Source organism: Eschrichtius robustus, chromosome 18 (genome assembly GCF_028021215.1).
Source record: "Eschrichtius robustus isolate mEscRob2 chromosome 18, mEscRob2.pri, whole genome shotgun sequence".
Taxonomy (NCBI): Eukaryota; Metazoa; Chordata; class Mammalia; order Artiodactyla; family Eschrichtiidae; genus Eschrichtius; species Eschrichtius robustus.
Window position 1 is genome coordinate 16679622 of NC_090841.1, and position 18115 is coordinate 16697736.

At 51.4% G+C, this 18115-nt stretch overlaps 2 protein-coding genes across 5 annotated transcripts in view; one reads left to right on the forward strand and one right to left on the reverse strand.

Annotated features, from left to right (window-relative positions):
* Positions 1-9751, forward strand: part of DHRS12 (dehydrogenase/reductase 12) — a 37011-nt gene extending 27260 nt beyond the window's left edge. For 2 of the 4 annotated variants that reach the window (XM_068526592.1, XM_068526594.1), the window contains 5 exons: positions 2151-2212; positions 3486-3590; positions 5024-5114; positions 7678-7815; positions 8720-9751. In XM_068526592.1, the coding sequence (XP_068382693.1) occupies positions 2151-2212; positions 3486-3590; positions 5024-5114; positions 7678-7815; positions 8720-8829 (506 nt within the window). In that variant the 3' untranslated portion in view covers positions 8830-9751. The other 2 variants (XM_068526593.1, XM_068526591.1) reach the window with 2 other exon arrangements.
* An 884-nt stretch (positions 9752-10635) lies between these two features.
* WDFY2 (WD repeat and FYVE domain containing 2) overlaps positions 10636-18115 on the reverse strand; it is a 171802-nt gene continuing 164322 nt past the window's right edge. The window contains exon 12 of the mRNA XM_068526395.1: positions 10636-17237. Within this exon, the coding sequence (XP_068382496.1) occupies positions 17208-17237 (30 nt within the window). The 3' untranslated portion in view covers positions 10636-17207. The remainder of the gene's footprint in view (positions 17238-18115) is intronic.

The window sequence follows — 18115 nt, forward strand, 5'->3', positions numbered from 1 at the left end:
CTGTGTGTGAAGAGTGACATATGTGCTTTGAAATGATACAGCTGGAGACCTAGGAGGCAAAAAGCATATAGAAACACACGATGGCTCAGATCTGCTGCTGGGGGAGCCCAGAGAGCTGGATGGGAGAGGGCCCGTTTTGTGGATTTGGAATGCGGGAGATTTTTTTTTAAAGATAGAAAGGGCCCTGAAGGCCTGTTGCTAAAAACTGCAGTTTCTCCAGGAGTTTTAAAAAATCACCTACCACCTGGCTGTGCCCTACACAGGCTGTGAGCGTATTTGGTAGGGATGAATGGCCCAGCTAGTCTTCCTGCCGGTGACTCTGTTAGCATCTAAATTGATACCGGTAGGGTATATTCTCGCAGAGGATGAAGCAGAAATCAAAACACACCCCCCGTCTCCTGGGTCGGGGGAGAGGCGCAGAGGGGCTACCCCAGCTCTCATCCACCTCGGAGGAGCGCCCGGCCAGCGGGGGGAGCAAGTCCGGCCCTCGGCCCATGCCGGGCCTCTGGGAGGGAAGCAGCGGAGCCTCTAGAGGAGGGGTGCAGGCCTGTGGTGTGGAACCTGCTTCCAGCTTTCATTTCCTTTACGCCAAGGAGTCGTTTATGACAATCCGTCACGGCAGGCTGATGGGGCTGATAGCTTTTGGCAGAAGTCCTTTCTACTTCTCGCAAATTAAATCACAGAGAAAGTCACCAGCAGTGAATGCAAAGAAAGTGTTCAAGGCCACTGCACGGAGGCCAGCAGCTCTCAGAGACCCAGTGTTTGCCAGACTTTAAAAATCCATGAATACTAACGAGGCTGGCACCTTCAATGACAGGTTGGGGTGCAGACACTAAGAATGCTGTGTGGCGTGAAGGGCACAAATCAGAACTGCTAATAATAATAATAGGAATAATAATAATAATGAAATAAAATGGCAACAACCAATGTGCACAGAGAGCTTTCCAGTCTACGTGCACATTTTCGTTTCACCACAAAACCCTGTGATCCTAGGAGGTGGGCTGTCCAGCTATGGTCTCCCTTTCACAAGTAAAGAAACCAAGGCTGAAATGCTTTGTCGACCTGCCCATGGTCACACCGCTGGTAGGTGCCAGCCAGGACTCAAATCCAGGCTCCCGGCTCCCCCCAGCGCCCTTTCCGTGACACCAGGCAGCTCTGGTGAGCTTGGATGCAGGGCCGGGCTCGAGGTGGTGGGCAGAGCTGGGCAGGCAGAAACTCTGAGGAGTGGCCCAAAAAGAGCCCAGGGCTTTCATTTAAATTCCCCGACCCCCAACCCGTTAACACAAGGTAATATATGTTCATTGCTTAAAAAAAAAACAAACAGATAAGCATGAGAACATAGAAATCATAATTGCCCACTCAGAGATAAGCATTTTGAACATTTTAGTGCACCACAATATCATCCTTGCAGATACTTTTTCTTCATTTTGACACATCTTTCCTCACAAAAATGGAATTCTGTTCCTCCTGCCGTTTTGTAAACGTCTCATTCCATGTACTGTGAATATCTCTCCATGTCAGATACACTTGAACAATATTTTTCTCATTTCGTTAAAAATGTTAGACATATAGTTTTTATGATTGCAGAAATAACCATAAGGTTCTAGGCTCATTGTAGAAATATTCAAATTCAAACCGTACAGAAATGCCCAGCAAAGGAAGCAAACGCTTTACTTAATCCCACCCTTGGGGCCTAAGCAGTGTCGCTACATTTCACGTTTCCTGTTCATGTTTTCCATGCACACTCTAGACATAATGAACATATGTGTCTCTATACACTTTTTTTCTCTGCCAAGTGGGATCACACACTGTTGTGTAGTTTGCTTTTTTCCTTCCTCTGGTGTGGACATTTTATTGTCTGAGTCCCTGAGGTTCTAAGGCAGCTTTGTTCCAATCCTGGGGAAAGGAAACCCCATGAGGCTGGAGAAGGGACAGGATAGTGGGTAGTAGCAACACAGGGCTGGGTCCAGCGATCGGACTAGAAACCCTCCGAGAGGAGGGGACCGCAGCTCAGGCAGCCACTTGCCGCTCACCCGGAGGATGCAGGTAAAAGGTGCTACCTCACCACCACCCCGGGGCCACCTGAGAGGAGGGGTCCTGCGGCACCAGATGGCCCCATGACCCCTCATGAATGCTCTGTGCCTCCCCAGGTGTGTATGTTCTCACGACTGCCCTGATCCCCGTCTTGGAGAAAGAACATGACCCCAGAGTGGTGAGTTGACTTCGGGGATGTTTTGTAAGTAAATGACTTTGCTCCTGATGGGAAATCAGTGGTCCTAACGTTTGTTGCCCCAGCTGTCCCAAGGGGGCCATGCTGTCCACGTCCATAAGGGGAGCCAAATTCTGTCCCCTGGGTCCATGGGCCTTCTGTTTGATAATCTGAGATCCAGCAGCGGTGTGCCAGCCCAGACGGTGTCCAGGAGGGTCTAGGGAGGGGCTGGTGAAGCGGGGAGGGATCCAGGTCAAGGTGAGGGTCAGCCTGCGGCTTTGTCCCGAGGACACACGTACTTGAGGGGCTTGTAGGTGTGGCCTGGGATTCCAGAATGCTCGCTCTGGCAGTAGAGACTTCCTGGGAGCCGGCTGTCGATCCTGCCCGCCCTGCCCCGCTCTCAGGGGCCCTCCACCCGCCCTGCTCCTGCCTCTTGCCGCGGCTGGGTGCCTGCTGCCCATACACAAGCAACGAGTCCGCCGCCAAAAGCGAGGCAGGGCTGTGCAAAGCCGCAGCCCGCACTGTAGGCTCTTCCCCAGTGTCATCCGAGAGTTGGCAAAGCATTCAGAAAGGGGGGCTTCTGAAGAGCAGGGGCAGCGGGGGAAGGCAGTCAGCGGTGGGTGGGTGGGTGCGCTTCCTGGAGAACGTGCCGCTCAAATGGGAGGGGACAGGCTAATGGGTTACAGTGACGGAAGTCGGGAGTTAACGCAGGCTGCATTCTCTCTGCTGTGAGGGCCAGAATAACGACCTCCCCTGGTCTGAGAGGTCCAGGTCCTAGTTCCTGGCACCTGTGAATATGTCACCTTGACATGGCCAAAGGGGACTCTGCAGATGTGATTAAGTTAAGGGTATTGAGATGGGGAGGGTATCGTGGATTACCCAGGTGGGCCAGTGTAGTCACAGGGGTCCTAAGAAGAGGGCCAGAGTCAGAGGAGACATGACAGTGGAAGCAGAGGGGGTTGGAGTGGTGCAGCCACAAACCAAGGCATGCGAGTGGCCTCTAGAAGCTGGAGAAGGGAAGGGAAGGATTCCCCCCTAAAACTGCCAGAAGGAATGCAGCTCTGCTGACACCTTGATTTTAGCCCCATAAGACCCATTTCAGACTTCCGACTTCCAGAGCTTCCAGTGGGGGAATTCATCTGCGACTTTGTAAGCCACTAAGTTTGTGGTCATTTGTTGCAGTAGCAACAAGAAACCGACACGCTGCTTGACAGAGAAGCAGGATGGGAGGGTGTTATGAACTTTTCTGTACAGATCTCCATTCTATTCACTGCAGGTGACAGTCTCCTCCGGAGGAATGCTGGTTCAGAAACTGAGTACTGATGACCTACAGTCAGAAAGGACAGCATTCGATGGCACCATGGTCTATGCACAAAACAAAGTGAGTGAGGGGTTTCTCAAGGCTGCCACCTGGGTGCTTTTTCCAAGGAAGGCTAATTCTGGGATTCATGTTAATTTGGATCTTAGTAATTCCCAGCAGCGCCTGAATGTTCCCCAGTGGAGAGAGAACCCTCTTCTCCATCAGGAGCCCGGCCGAGCCCAGCTCTGCCTAGACCGGGGTGGGGCTGGGGGGCTTCAGCTCACCCCTAGGAAGAGCCACAAAAGCCGCCACCTCTCTTCGCTGGTTTCTTAGACCCACAAGGAGCATGGTGAGAGCCGGGGGCCGCCACAGCAGGAGCCCAGCAGGGGTTCCTTGCCCAGCGGCTCAGAGGGAATATGGACCCAGGAAGTCACTCCTCTCTCCCTTGGCAGCCCCTGCTCACTGGCTGGACAGATGCCCCTGGAACAATGCTGGGTTTCCGGGCTCCCTTTGAAGGGCATGTGCATCCAATTCTGAAAGGAAAGGGCAGGGGTCCAGATCTCATGCCCGATCTTAACAAAGTGTAGTCACGCTGCCGTGTATCAGCTCATGACAGCTGTTTTTAGAAGCCGGCTGTATACCTTCCACACTTATAGTTCTGGCCCCTCAGTTCATCACCTGGGTGTGCTCCCTCGTCGTTTGTGAAGCTGCCAGCGCCCACCAGCTGTCCCTCCTGTTGGTGTGGTCTGCCTCTGTCCGACCTCCTCCTGCCCCCTGTGTGCCCTGGCTCTGCCCCGCTTTCGCTCACCGAGCCCCAGACCAACTCCTGGTGGATTACTGTTCATGACTCAATCCTGACAATTGAAGGAACCATACTTCTTGACAGTTTTTCCAGGGAACATGTGAACAAACCACTCACTCCGTAAATGAGGCCCAGATGGAGCTCTTTGCGAAGCGTAATCAGACTGCCCTGGGATTGGGCAGTAGTCTCCATACAGCTGAGGCTTAAGTGGTGAGGGGGGATACTTGATGATTTCTTAGGGAATTTGCAACAGCTGTGTTCTCTAAGCATCCCCAGTTCGCGTCCTACACTCCAAGGCAGGAGTTCCTTCACGTGTCCACGGACACCTGCCCAGTGCAGGCCTGTGCCGGTGGCCAGGGTACACAGTGAGCGGGGCCCAGCAACGAACGCGGCAACACAAGCGGCTAGGAAAGAGGACTCTCTGGGTGTCACTTCCGGGGGGGAGGGGAGGGGAGGGGGAAGCCCCCAGGCAGCGTGCAGCGTTCCCTCATTCCCGGTGCTGGTGCGTCTGCATCTCAAACGCAGGGGCCGGGACGCAGCACTGGGTCGTAGCCAGAGCTTGTGGGCTTGTGGGGTAGAGAGCCGGTTCTAGAGCAAGGTGAAATCTGACATGGGGGCGGGCGAGGCAGGGTAAGGGCCGGCTCTGCACGCCCGCAGCCCCCTTGCTCCCCCTCCCGTTTGTTCATCCTCGCCCCCCACCCACCCCGTCCAGAGGCAGCAGGTGGTCCTGACGGAGCGGTGGGCCCGAGCGCACCCGGCCATCCACTTCTCGTGCATGCATCCCGGCTGGGTCGACACCCCAGGTAGGTCTTTCGTTTCCACGGCGCCTGCGTTTCATCTAAAGATATCTTGGGCGGCCGCAGGACTGACTCTCCCCCGGAGTGACCTACAACCAGTATCATGAGGACTAGGCATGGCTTCGTCTCCACGGAGAGGGGCCGGCGGGGACGGGAGGGGGAGCAGCCTGTCCGCACAGGCGGAGCTGGTGTCGTCAGTTTGCCCCGCGCGCGGCCGAGAGAGGGGGCGGCCCTGGCGTGGGGTGCGGCTGGGGGCCCCTCCCTCGGGACAGGGGGAGCCAGTGCACGCTGAGTGTCGGAGAGGAAGGAACCCAACCGAGGGCGGAGAGGGGGACCGAGGGAAGTCAAGGGGAGATGCTGGGAACGCGGGGATAGGCCAGGCCATCTCGCCGCTGCCCGGGTTCCTAGAAGTAGTGATGCACACAGGTAAGTTAACAATCACTAGGGAGACAAGTGGAATTTTCTGGAAGCGCGTTGGAGCAGCAGGGAGGGAGAGCAGCGCTCTCCTCGGGATCTGTCCGTCCCAACTCCGTGGCCTCGGGCAAATCACGTGGGCTCTGTAGCTCTTTCCTCCTCCCCCGAAAAGGGCGCCGAAAACAGCAGCACAGCAGCACCCCCAGGACACCTGAGGGCCCAGAGCTGCTCACAGCCGTGTCTGGATACTGACGCGTGTGTCCTCACAGCCCCGCTGCGGTGGGCACTAGCATCATGCCCATTTCCAGATGGGGAAACTGAGGCACAGAGGGGCCAGGATGTCCCGGCTGGGCCCGGCCACAGTGTCGTGGGAAGCAGGCTCTCTCGTATACGTGCTGTCATCCTTTCTGAAAGCCGGTTGAGCAGAAGCCTTAACATTTGTATATACATCCTTGGAATTCATCCTAAGAAATAATGAGAGATGTGGAAAATGAGGTTGCTCATCGCAGCACTCGTGCGAGGAGAGTGAGTTAATAAGAGCACCTGTACAAGAAATCTGTTCAGCCCTGAAAACTGCTGGGGAGAAATGTCTATGGGAAAGGAAAACTGCACTATACCATTAAATGAAGGTATCAGTCCCCCAAACTGTACGTGCCTTAGGGTCTTATTTTGGCTACACCCATATCCCCATGGAAGAAGGCGTATGTTGGTGCCACGTAGCACCCCACGGAGACCTGGCTGGGAGAGCTGGCGCAGACCAGCCCTCTGGGGCATGGCTCTGAGGACGTCTGGCAGCCTCCTGTTTTAAACGCAGAGGGGGTGTCCTCAGCCAAGCACACCAGGAGGGGCTCAGGCCAGGGGTGTTGGGAGAGGGTGACTTCTTACTTCTTGTCGCTTCCTGATGGGAGACAGGCCCAGCCCTGCCTGACCAGCTAGCTCCATCAGGCCGTGGAGGGCCGCCAGCCTGTCATCCTCCCGAGGACATCACCCTGACAGTCCTCATGTCAGCCTGTGTGCTCGCAAAATCTGTGCTCCAAGCCCACCCCCTGGATCCACCATCTGGGTCAAGGTGCAGTTTGCCCTCTATTGTCCACAGGTCACAGGGCAACGACTGGGCCTCTCGGGTGCAGATGGCCTGTCTGGGGACACAGAAGCCCGAGGGAGGGCTGGGCAGGGGCCTGAGCCCGTGGACACTTGTCCTCCCCGAGTGGTATGACAGAAGGATTCAGATTCCTTCTCTTTGCTCATCAGTATTTCCTAATTTTTCCACAATTAGCAAGTACTGTTTCTGTGAAAAGAAAAAAAAATTTTTTAATTTAGAAAATGAGGGCATTAAATTAGATGATCCTTTCTCTCTCTGAAATCCTCTGATCTCATTCCGGCTTTCAAACGTTGTTTTCTCTGCCTTCTTTCCTTTCCTTGGCTTCACGAGAGAACAGTTTTGTTTCCCAGTGTGCTCACTGTTGGGACAGTGTGTTCCCCGAGGTCTGTGGGCGGTGGGGGAGGGGGGGTGCTGGGCCTCCCGTGGTGAGGACGGGGGCCCCGGGGAGGCGACACCAGGAGGGGAACCTCTATGTAGCCGGGTGTGGGGGGGGGGGCAGGGGAGGACGAGTTAGAGGAGCTTTGGCAGAGGAAGGAAGAAGTCCCTCCCCTTCTTACTACACTCCTCCCTAAAAAGCAGGAAACACTCGTGCAGCCTGAGGAACCATCAGCCAGGATCCTCGGAGAGGTCAGAATCCTTGGCGAGAGATGGTTCACCCAGGAAGCGGGAGTCTGATCCCCTCTCGGCCTCAGTGTGACCCTCCTTTCTTAGGGTAGAAAGCGGGGAGGTGCCGGAGATTTTGCTCCCAGGGGACGGGCTGGTCTGGGCGCCCGGGGCCCAGGGGACACGGGACCCAACGCACTCGGGGCTCTGGTGAGCAGCACTTCCCTCCCAGGCCACAGGGTGACACCTCAGGGGCTTTGTGACAAGGCTGTGTGAAATCTGAACAGCCTGGAGGAATGCTGTGTTGAAGGGGAAAGAGGGCAGTCTGCGGTCCCATTCCAGTTCATCGTCGTTATTTTGGCACTGGGAGAAGCCAAGCGCCGGCAGCGTCCTGGCTTGAGGATGCTGTCCTCACCTCCCTGTCTGCGCCCCCCCCCCCCGCCCCTGCAGGTGTGCGGTTGTCGATGCCCGGGTTCCACGCCAGGCTGGGGGCCAGGCTGCGCTCTGAGGCCCAGGGCGCCGACACCGTGCTGTGGCTGGCCCTCGCCCCGACTGCCGCCGCGCAGCCCAGCGGCCGCTTCTTCCAAGGTGACTTCCTCCCTGGGTGTGAAGGCGCCCCTGACCCTCCTCTCCGTGCAGCTCGGGTCGAGGAGGGACTGTGCCCCTTCCCCGTGATGGCGCCCGGCCTTGCTTGGCAGGGCGGCTCCTTCGCCTGTCGGGGTGCTTTGTGAAGGGCCTCGCCTCCCACTTCGCACCACCCGCTTTTTCCATCCACCTTTCTGAACTCAGTGGGTCCCTTGAGGATGAAATCCTCGGGTTGTCATTCTTGTTCTCTGAGTTTTGGGCGAGGCCGGGCCCTGTGGGCACCGCGGAGATGAAAGCTCCCTCTCCGTAGCCCCGGGGATGGGAGCTGTCCAAGCAGCAGTGCAGAGGGAGTGAGTCTCTTCTTTCTGCTTCCGGGGGCAGTTATCTGTTGAGGGTTTGCTGCCAACCTGGGCAGCATCCCGACGGGCAGTCTGAGAGGAGGCATGCTGAGGGCGGATGCTGGAGGCCAGGGCCTTCCGCTTCTTTCCCCACCACGGATGTGGCCACCCTTGCCTGAGCCATGATGGAGCTCTGGTGACCCTGTGGTGGCCGGGGGCGTGGCCGTACCTTCTCCTCTGGCCACCACCTGCCAGTTCTCAAACACTCCACACTCCCCAAGCCCAAACCCCACCCCCGCTGGCACCCAGGCCTGAGGACCCTCCCCCCAGCCCGCCGGAGTCCCTCAAAACCCAGCCTGACACCTGTCCTCCCCAACGCGGTCTCCCTTCCGTAGCACCTCGTCGTCTGTGGGGACCCTTGAGGGCAGGGGTGGCATCTAACTCCGTCCCGTGGGGGCCCCTCCCTGGCAGATGTCCGTGACATGACTGCCCCGGGGCCCAAGTGGCGGGCAGAGGCGCATCCACGCTGCCTCGCTGCCCACACCTTTGTTCTTCCCTCTCACTTTTAGACCGGAAACCAGTGCCCACACATTTGCCTCTTGCTAGGACATCGTCCTCACCGGCTGAAGAGGAGAAACTGATTGAAATCCTGGAAGAGCTGGCTCAGAGATTTAAATAGGCCAGGCCAGACCCAACGCGGGGCTGGAACCGCCTCAGAAAATACGGGAAGGTGTGGACCAGGGGTAGACCAGTACACAGACCCCCACTTCTAGACGTCCCCGTAGATTGGCCCATATTCCACTGCTGTGGTTTGAGCTGGCTTCCTCTCCTTCTGCAGTCATAGAAATCAGCCCTGTTCTTTATACAAAGCCTAGTATTGAAGCCTTGACCCGCCATCCCCTCACTGTGGGACCACAGGTGGGTTACTTACCCTCCGGGGGCCTCATTTTCCCTGTCAGTGGAGATTGTAGTGCTACCTACCTCAAGGGGTGGTTTTAACGATTCAGTGAATTACTACTTGTAATGCACTTAGAAGAATGCTTGGTGCATCATAAAGACTTGATATATGTTTTTTAGCTATTAACATCAGCATTTAACTGACAAGTGTGCTACAACTCACACACACACAAAAATCCCCCTAAAGGTTACCCCCTGTAGCAATGAGGAGCCCACACAGAAGGGGAAATTTATTTTAAAATAAATACGACGGGGGCTGCGAACGAGCGAACCTGCATCTTCCGCAGCAGCTTCTTTTCCCGTGTAGATTTCTCCTTTGAGGAGGATGTGGTTTTTTTCTAAAGATTCCATGTCACTGTCAGTTTGAGGGAAGCAGGGCTGGGGGGGAGGAAGGAGAGCCAGGAGGGGGCTCCACGCTGCCCTGGCCTGGCCTGGCTGTGAGGCCCCAGGAGCAAAGCGGAGCCAAGGGTCAGTGCCTATTTACATAAACAATCACGGGAGGCCTGGTTTATTTACATTTGCTACGATTAGAAGTGGCATGGACATATATACACTACCAAACGTAAAATAGATTGCTAGTGGGAAGCAGCCGCATAGCACAGGGAGATCAGCTCTGTGCTTTGTGACCACCTAGAGGGGTGGGATAGGGAGGGTGGGAGGGAGGGAGATGCAAGAGGGAAGAGAGATGGGGACATATGTATATGTATAACTGATTCACTTTGTTATAAAGCAGAAACTTACACACCATTGTAAAGCAATTATACTAATAAAGATGTTAAAAAAAAAAAAAAAAAAGTGCCTTCAATTACGCACCTGGCAATCCGGTGCTACCGTTTGGTAAAACTTCTAAGCTATTTGCATTTTACGTCTTAGTGACGCTGGGGAAAGTTGTAACAAAATCAATCAGTGAACAGATTTAGGATAGCTCCGTACACGTTCTGGATGTTCAGGGCGAAATAAACGTAATGCATCACCCACAGCGGAGGAGAACCCAGGTGGGCACCGCTCAGCCAGTCCCACAGTGCGGGGCCTTCAGAGGTGCCTGAGGTGCTCAGGTCCAGGCTGTCAGCCGAGGAGCCCCTAGGAAGGGGCTTTCTGGTGGGTCCGCCTGGAAGATCAGTGAGCAGCTGCCCGCCGGGCATGAATCTCTCCTTTCCTGAAGGAGGACACTGGGGGCTGCCGCGGGGCTGGGTGTGGGCGGGGCCGGGCGGGCACGGGGTGGGCTGGATGGAGGAGGGGCAAGCCGGCCGCCCCTCCCTCCGGCCCTTTGATAGCGTGCAAGTCATCGACTTCTTCCCACTTCTTATCCGTAAGATGGACCTCATGAGTTTTTACGAAGGCTTTTCCTGAGTCCTCTCTCCTTCATTTGGAAAGTTTATCAGCCACAGGTAAAGCAGCCTTGTGTGAAAGATAAAAGAAAATAAAAAGGTCTGCTCAGCCAGCCATGGTGAACGCCAACGCAGGGCTGCTGGGGTGCATGTGTGTCACATGGCACAGCTCGACAACAATGACAGGACCACAGGTGCAGGAAGGTTTCCACAGAGATTTATTTTAAACCGTGGCGGTAGCTTGCATTGAGTCTTTGACATTGGTCATGGCTACACATTCATTTCGGTTAGCGGGAAGCACAGTGGGAAAGTGAGCAGAGTTCAGAAACGTTCACGACATTCAGCAGCATTTGAATGGAGAACTGGATACAGACATTTAACATCGTGGGAAATCCTTGCTCATTCCCACCTAATCACATTCAGGAAGTCAATGTCAAGACTGCTTGGTCTGGTTGGGGGAATCTAGTGGCAGAGGGCGTGGCAATGCCAGCAGGGTTTGGCTAGAACCACATTTGAGAAATCTCTTCCAGCTTTGGGCTTATTACATTTTCAGCCTGACCCCTTGGAGAATCTCATTTCCAAAAGAAAGAAAAAGACATCCATAGAGCAACACGCCCGCTGCAGCCAGGTTCCGACGTGGCTGTAGACTGGTGGGCGTGCAGGGTGGGAGCGTCCGTGTCCCCGGTTGTGGAGACAGTGGCAGGCAGGCACGAATGTGGGGCTAGCACCTTCCCGGTTGTACAGTTAGTAACAGTTTTTGGACTTTTCATATAAAGATTTTCTTCTGCAAAATGACAGTACATTTGAAAAAAAAGCAGATGGCGTAAAACACAAGTATGTAAGTATACAGTGGTTACCAGCGACACAAGTATTTTGGTCCATACTTCATATGCTACTAACATAAGGCAGCCATCCATTTAAATGAAAGAAAAAGTGTGTATAAGTGAAATACTTTTTTCAAACCATTTCTCCTTTTTGTGTTACAGTTTACCCTCTCATGCTTCCCAGAGAACCAAGGGGGATAAAAAGGAGAAAGGATCCTAAATATCAAAGTCGCATTCTAAATCTAAACTTTAAGCCAACCTGCAATTCCCTTTCTCTCCCAAGAAAGTCAGATACACTTTTGTACACTCACGAAGGTGAACATTTTGAGGTATTTGTTTTTAATGAGATGGTACCATGATTGACTTGCACCTTCACCATCTTTTTCAAACCTCCTGGGCTCTAGACGGGAAAATACAGGAAGCAGTTTACTTGATGTGACACAAGACAAAGGCAGTGGGATATGCTCCCATTTACCTGAGTGAAGTCAGCCACGTGCAGGCGGGTCACTGGTAATGGTTAGGTCAGTCCAGTAATAAACAACAGTCATGGAATCATAGGATCACGGATTGGAAGGGATCTTAAGAAAAATCATCGAATTCAACTTCTACTCAAGGCTTTTAATCTCCTTTCCACATCTATTCCACTATAAATAGACACGGGGCTACGTACTGTCTGTTCAAAAATTCCCTGGCAAAAGAAACACAAAAGAGGAATCCCATTCCAGTGCTGGACAGATCTAATTTTACACCCTGCTTTCTTGTGTTTGGCCTAAACAGGCTTCTTGGTGGAAAGGATAATGTTTAAAGGCAAAATTACAAACTAAAAACATGGAAGTTCCTGAATTAAGTTACGGACATAGGATACTTGGGCACTGAAGGATAAAGGCAAGTGGATGGAATACAAGTATCAATACTAGGAAGTACCGAGGCCCGCAGTGGGACGCTGGGATGCCCCCACTCGGTAGAGCCGGGTCTCCAGGGCGGTGGCTGCCTGAGCCCTTTTACTGTCGCCGAGTTGAGAAAAATATTCCCTTCCGCTCGGCGAGTGCCACTGCGATGAGGATTTATCACATTTACCACATTGTACTGAAATGACCATTACTTGCAAGAACGATTCAAGGCCGGAGGGAAATGAGGGCAGCAGTGGCCTGCTTGCTCACGGGAAGGCCGCGTGGGTGCAGTGCCACCGCTGTCCAGAACAACCTCCTCAACAGGTCAAGGCCTGTCCTTTTTCAAAGGGGAGCTCCTGAGCCTGGGCCCCCAGGTAATAGCAGAATCAGTATGCCGTAAGCTCGTCCAGGCCAAGTCTGTGCAAGCAGTGGTCTCCAGCCCCACCTCACAGCCTCCAGTGAGGGGCTGTACCCCCAACAAAGTTCAAAAATTAGTTACCAGGGGTCATTTTAGGATAATAACTCCAGGTATTTCCAAAGAAAAAGAAACTTTGATACCAACCTCAGCTGCAGGGAAACTTGACTCTGGGTAGAGGCTATAGCGAACCGCGTGCTGCCTCTCTCTGTGGCCACGAGCATCTGCGTCTCACGGTGACAAGAGCTCAGGCTCCAGGACTGCAGCTGTGCACTTGATGTTCTCTGGCAGCTCCAAACCGCCTGTGGGCCCCGAGCACCAGGCTGATGCAGGTCCTGGGCCTTTGTTTACGCTGCTCCCACAGCCTGGGCTCACAACAACTCATCCTTTAACTCTCAGCTCAGAAGCCCTTTCCTCTGCAAGGTCCCCTGGCTCCACCCATGCGGGTAGGAGCACCTGCGCAGCTCCTGGGACAGGACCCCACAGCCCTCTGTCACTGGATTTACCACCTGGCACTGAAATGATCCATCTAGGCCACAGAATGGACCTCGTGACCCCGGGCCTGGTTCAAAGCCTGGAGTGTGGTGGACACTCAACAAAGGGTTGGACTGGACGAGAATTGGAGTCTCAAGGGTCATCTAGATCCCTCAGTGCTCAAGATGGACTTAATCTCTGTGTTTCCCAATCATGTCGCTAGATAGGCACTTGCACATCCAGAAAAACATAACTTAACTTTGTTTTAAAGGAGAGGAAAAAAAGAATGTTTTTGGCAAAATGCTTTCCTTCACTTTAAAATATAAATCTTAGTGGACAAGGCCACTTACATACAATTAAACTACTATGAAAAGGCCAAACCAAAGGAATGTCATTTAATGGATATTTATGTCCGGTAACTTTGATAACATAGTTTAGATCTAGTCCCTTGCTTAAAAGGCAAAATTCAGGCGTTAAAAACTGATTAATGTTAAGAAAAAAATAAATTTTGCTTTTGAAAAAATGAATCTTAAAACAGGAAAAGAAAGGCAATGTTCCATAAGAAGGTCAATGAAGAGACTGGCTCAGGGCCAGCCCACACACGGAGGGTGAGGTGCGCTTTCAGTGCCCCTGGATTTCCACTTAAACTCTGCAGCTGGGGTGGTCTGTGGGGAAGAGTGTAGGAAGGAGTTTATGCTGATGGAGACCTGCAGGAACTACCCCGCTGCACATACCCATCCGCTCGGAACCACGGGGCTGGGGCCAAAGGCTGTGCCTACGATGAGAGGAACAGACCCGGTTCCCGAGAGCTCCCTGCCTCGAGGCTGGAAGTCATTGCTCCCCCTCACGCCATTACCAGTTAATGTTCTAAAACAACTGTTCCTCGAAAATTCTTCTTTCAGGTTTCCCTCGTTGATACCTCAGCGATCTCTAACTGCCTGGTGTGACTATAGTGTTTTGTGCTTGGAACATTCTAGATGTCTGAAGATCCCTTCCAGTTTTGTGATTTTATGATTCTCTGAATAATTCAAACAATCCAATAAGAAATACATCATGGTTGATTGACCTCAGATAAAAAGACACATGACTCCAAGTACTTAATCTAAAACCAATTGTGCTACTGTGGAGACAACCCAGGCAGTTAAAGGTTCCAGTAACATCATTTCTTTGGAGAAACTGAGAGCATGTGATTGGTTCTATCCTACCAAATAAAGGACAGCCACGTGCATGGTATGTGCGGGTTTGCCACTTTCCTAGCATAATCCTGTTAGGCATTACTTGCCAGAGCTTCTGTATGTTGAAGTAACAGAGCAAAAAATACATATAAAGTGCAATTCCAGTGGGGTAAAACAAGAACTATGAGAGTTAACCCAGACAGGAGAAAAGCCAAGTGCTGGCACCAGCTTCCACTCCTAATGAATGAAGCCTCTATTCCATAAAAATGCTTGGAAGGCACCCCGACACCAACACATATCTATCTACGAGTTACAAAAATGGTGGAGATAATGTAATACTCAAGAATTCACAGTATTATAAACACACACAGTTGGCGTGCTAAGCGCTTCTCACCAAGTTCAAGCACCTACACAGATGAGGAGAAAGGAAAAGGCAGGGCAATGGATACCTTGACATATCTGTGGTTATTGATCGCAACTCTCGTCACCAACGAGGTGTCCAGTGGTTTCAACCTCTGAGTGGCCCTGTGGGCTGGGGTACAGACAGGCTGGGAGGGAGATGGCTGGACTGAAGTGCAGGGTCACAGACCAGAGGGACCACAGTGTCACATGTGGTCCAAAGGAGACAATCAGCTTTCCCAGTGGGGTCTGAGCTCATCGAGACCCAACTCAGATCCACGCCAGGTCTGCCACGCGCCGGATCCACCGTCTCCCTAACGCTGGGCTTGCCTCTCTATACACAGGCCGGGCTCCAAAGTTCAGGAAGGGAAAACACAGTGATTCTTTCCTACAACTCATTTCCAACACACAGTCCTTTATTACGTACAACTTAGTTAAGTGGCTCCAGGTTCTAGTAGTAAACTACAAAATAGATATTTGAGTATTTTAAATTCCCTTTTTAAAGCTCTCTCACAGAGCAGTCATGCAGAAGAGACTCAGGTTAGTTATAATGGCTTTGACTGACGGCAAGCAAGGATTTTGTGGAAGCGGCAGTTAAGTGATAAGTGGTAATTGCTCTGTGTGTGTGTGTACACAACCTTAGAGTATGGTCACATGGGCCCATCTGCCCTGATGTCCCAGGTCATGGCTGTCACGTACCATGGCTGCATGGGGCACACCCACTGTCCTGCTTCCCAAAACTGCAGCAGCAGAATCATCTCGAGGAAGCCCGTGCCCCGGAAGCACACTTGGTCAGTGTTGGGGGAGGGATAATCCAAGTATGGCTGGGAGTCCCTCTCCCAGTTAGAAAGAAAATTAATGATCACGAGGGGGAAAAATTACTTTCAGGAAAAGAGGGGAAAAAAATAGGGAGGACTTCAACTACTACCACCCCCAAATTGTCAGATCAAAAGAGAACAAGATCCTGTGGAGGTAGGGCGCAGATAGGGAAGGGCAAGTAATTGGCCTGTTTAACTGCGAGGCTTTGTTTAACCTGATGAACCCCAAGGACCCGGGGATCCCCCAACGCTCCTGACAGGTGAGGGCTCAATGAGGTGGTACTTGTGTAAAGTGCTTAGAAGGGGGCGAGCACATAGCTCATGCCTGCTGCTAATTTCAATTCTATTTTTACAAGTGAAAATAAGATTTTAAAAAAGAACTTCAATATCCCAAGTTGAGTCACTACACACAAGAAGATCTCAATTTATCAAGTTTGACAAGGATTCCCTTAAAATTAGAGTTTAGATTCATTTCCTAAAGCCTCCCCCTGCCCCTCTTTTTTTTTTTTTTTTTTTACATTCCCAACTGGAACACAGCATGAACTGTAGGATTCAGTACCTTTTATGTCTCAGATCACACAGTTTTAGTATGAAAGTGTGCAAAGTGTTCTGATAAAATACATGAAGATAAAAATCTTTAAATATCTCATTTTGAAAGGAGAAGAAAATACAGACGGTGAGGAATAAAGCAGGATACAACCTCGCAGCAATGAACATGTTCAAGTTCAGACATCACACAGAACAACACATTTTAAAGACACTATTCTTGAAGGAGAAGAAAATACAGACGGTGAGGAATAAAGCAGGATACAACCTCGCAGCAATGAACATGTTCAAGTTCAGACATCACACAGAACAACACATTTTAAAGACACTATTCTTGAAGGACACAGGGTTTTGTTGTTTTGTTTTTAATATGAAGAGCGACGGAGAGCTGTGTCAATAAAACTAGAACCTAAAAGACTCAGAAAGCTCCAGCTGAATTAGAAATGATCCAGGCACTGAGAGTTGAAGGTCTGAGTTATGATAATCTACTTCGTGGCTGGGAGTGGCTTTCTCACAACATTTTTTTTTTAATGTGCGAAAGACAGAGAAAAACTGAGGCAGAAACACAAGGTCATTTCCACTCCATGAGAACATGTATGACCAATAACACAAACGGATCACTCTTCAGGCGATTCAAGAGTCAGCTGGGAAATCCACACGAATGGTTTTCCAGGTCTCTCAATGGAAGGGAATTTCTACGAAAGCAGAAACACTGCAAATAAACTGTGAGTACGTACATTCTGGGGAACAGCAGATGAAGCTGAGGGTGGATACATACAGAAGAAAAAGATGCCAACCACGAGATATGTGTCCAAGTGAAGGAAACACGGAAACTACTTTATAACTACCGAAAATACCCTGAACAGTTAATACACGCCTCATTTCTCCGACACACAAAGCAACAACTAAAACGAAGTGGTGAAAAATATAAAACTTAATACACCCCACACTGAGTTTGCAGTATACTCAAAACAAGGTAGCACAGCCAGACTGTATAAACCACTTGTTAAAAAAATATCCTCTTTTATATCGTATGAACAAGTTGCAAGAGTTCCCTCGCAAGAGCTCACCGACCGCTCACCGCCGTGTGTGCGGGTCACATGCAAGCTCAGCTCAGCTCTCCAGCTTCTCTCCCACCACTCACGCATCTGCTTTACAGCTCCAGTCATGATTTAGGTTAGAACAACCGTTTCTTGAGTAAATACTATCTTTCTGGTGCCTGGAAGGGGCATCAAGACACAACCGGGGTCATATCCCACAACTGTAAAAAGAAGAAGACCTCTGATGAACTACCATTCAACTGTGTTGAGCATCCGCAGTCCTTATAACTGAATTCAAGTGTATTTTTTTACTTAACAAGGAACTAAGTACTATGCGAACGTCATTTATAAATCTATAAAATAGTATTTGTCCATCAAAAAGTTCAACATAACCCTCAAAAACAGGACAATGGCAGCTGGAAATTTTAATCTGGCTGATGGAGAATAAAGGCAGATTAGATTCATTCAAGGGGGAAGGGAAGTAACATATGAGGCAACAAATGGGTACCAAGATGTGCTGTGTCCTTTCTATATCTTATCTCATCTCATCTTCCAAACAGTTCTACGAGATGTCTCATTTTCAAAGATAAAGGAACCAAGGCTCCCAGAATTTACTTTGAACGTGCTCGAAGTCACAGAGGTCTGGTGGCTTCCGGAGGGGGTTATTTTAACCGCCCCATCCTGCTGCTGCCTCCAAGAAGGGACCAGAACGGGCCCAGGAAGGAGGGCTCAGTGAACGAGGCAAACCTGCACCTCTGGGTGACTCAGAGAATGACACAGGTGTGGCCCCTTCAGTCCTGGGCCTCTGCTGTGTCACCAAATCCATGTGGCTTAGCGCAGTCCTCAGGCCCTGGAGGACTGCTCCCGGATTAACAGATCTCACTGGGAAGACATCTTGTTTAGTACTTGTTGGCTTATTCAATGCTCAGCTCAAACCCCCTCCTGAAGCCATCTCCAGCAGCACTATCTCCGTCTCCTGAACTCGTCCAGTAATTCTTGTCCATATTACTCTTTTGGCTGCTGAACATGTGACCTATTGTTAACTGTCTTTTTAAGAGTATGTCCCCAGTAGACTAGCTGTTCCTTTCAGGCGAGAGCC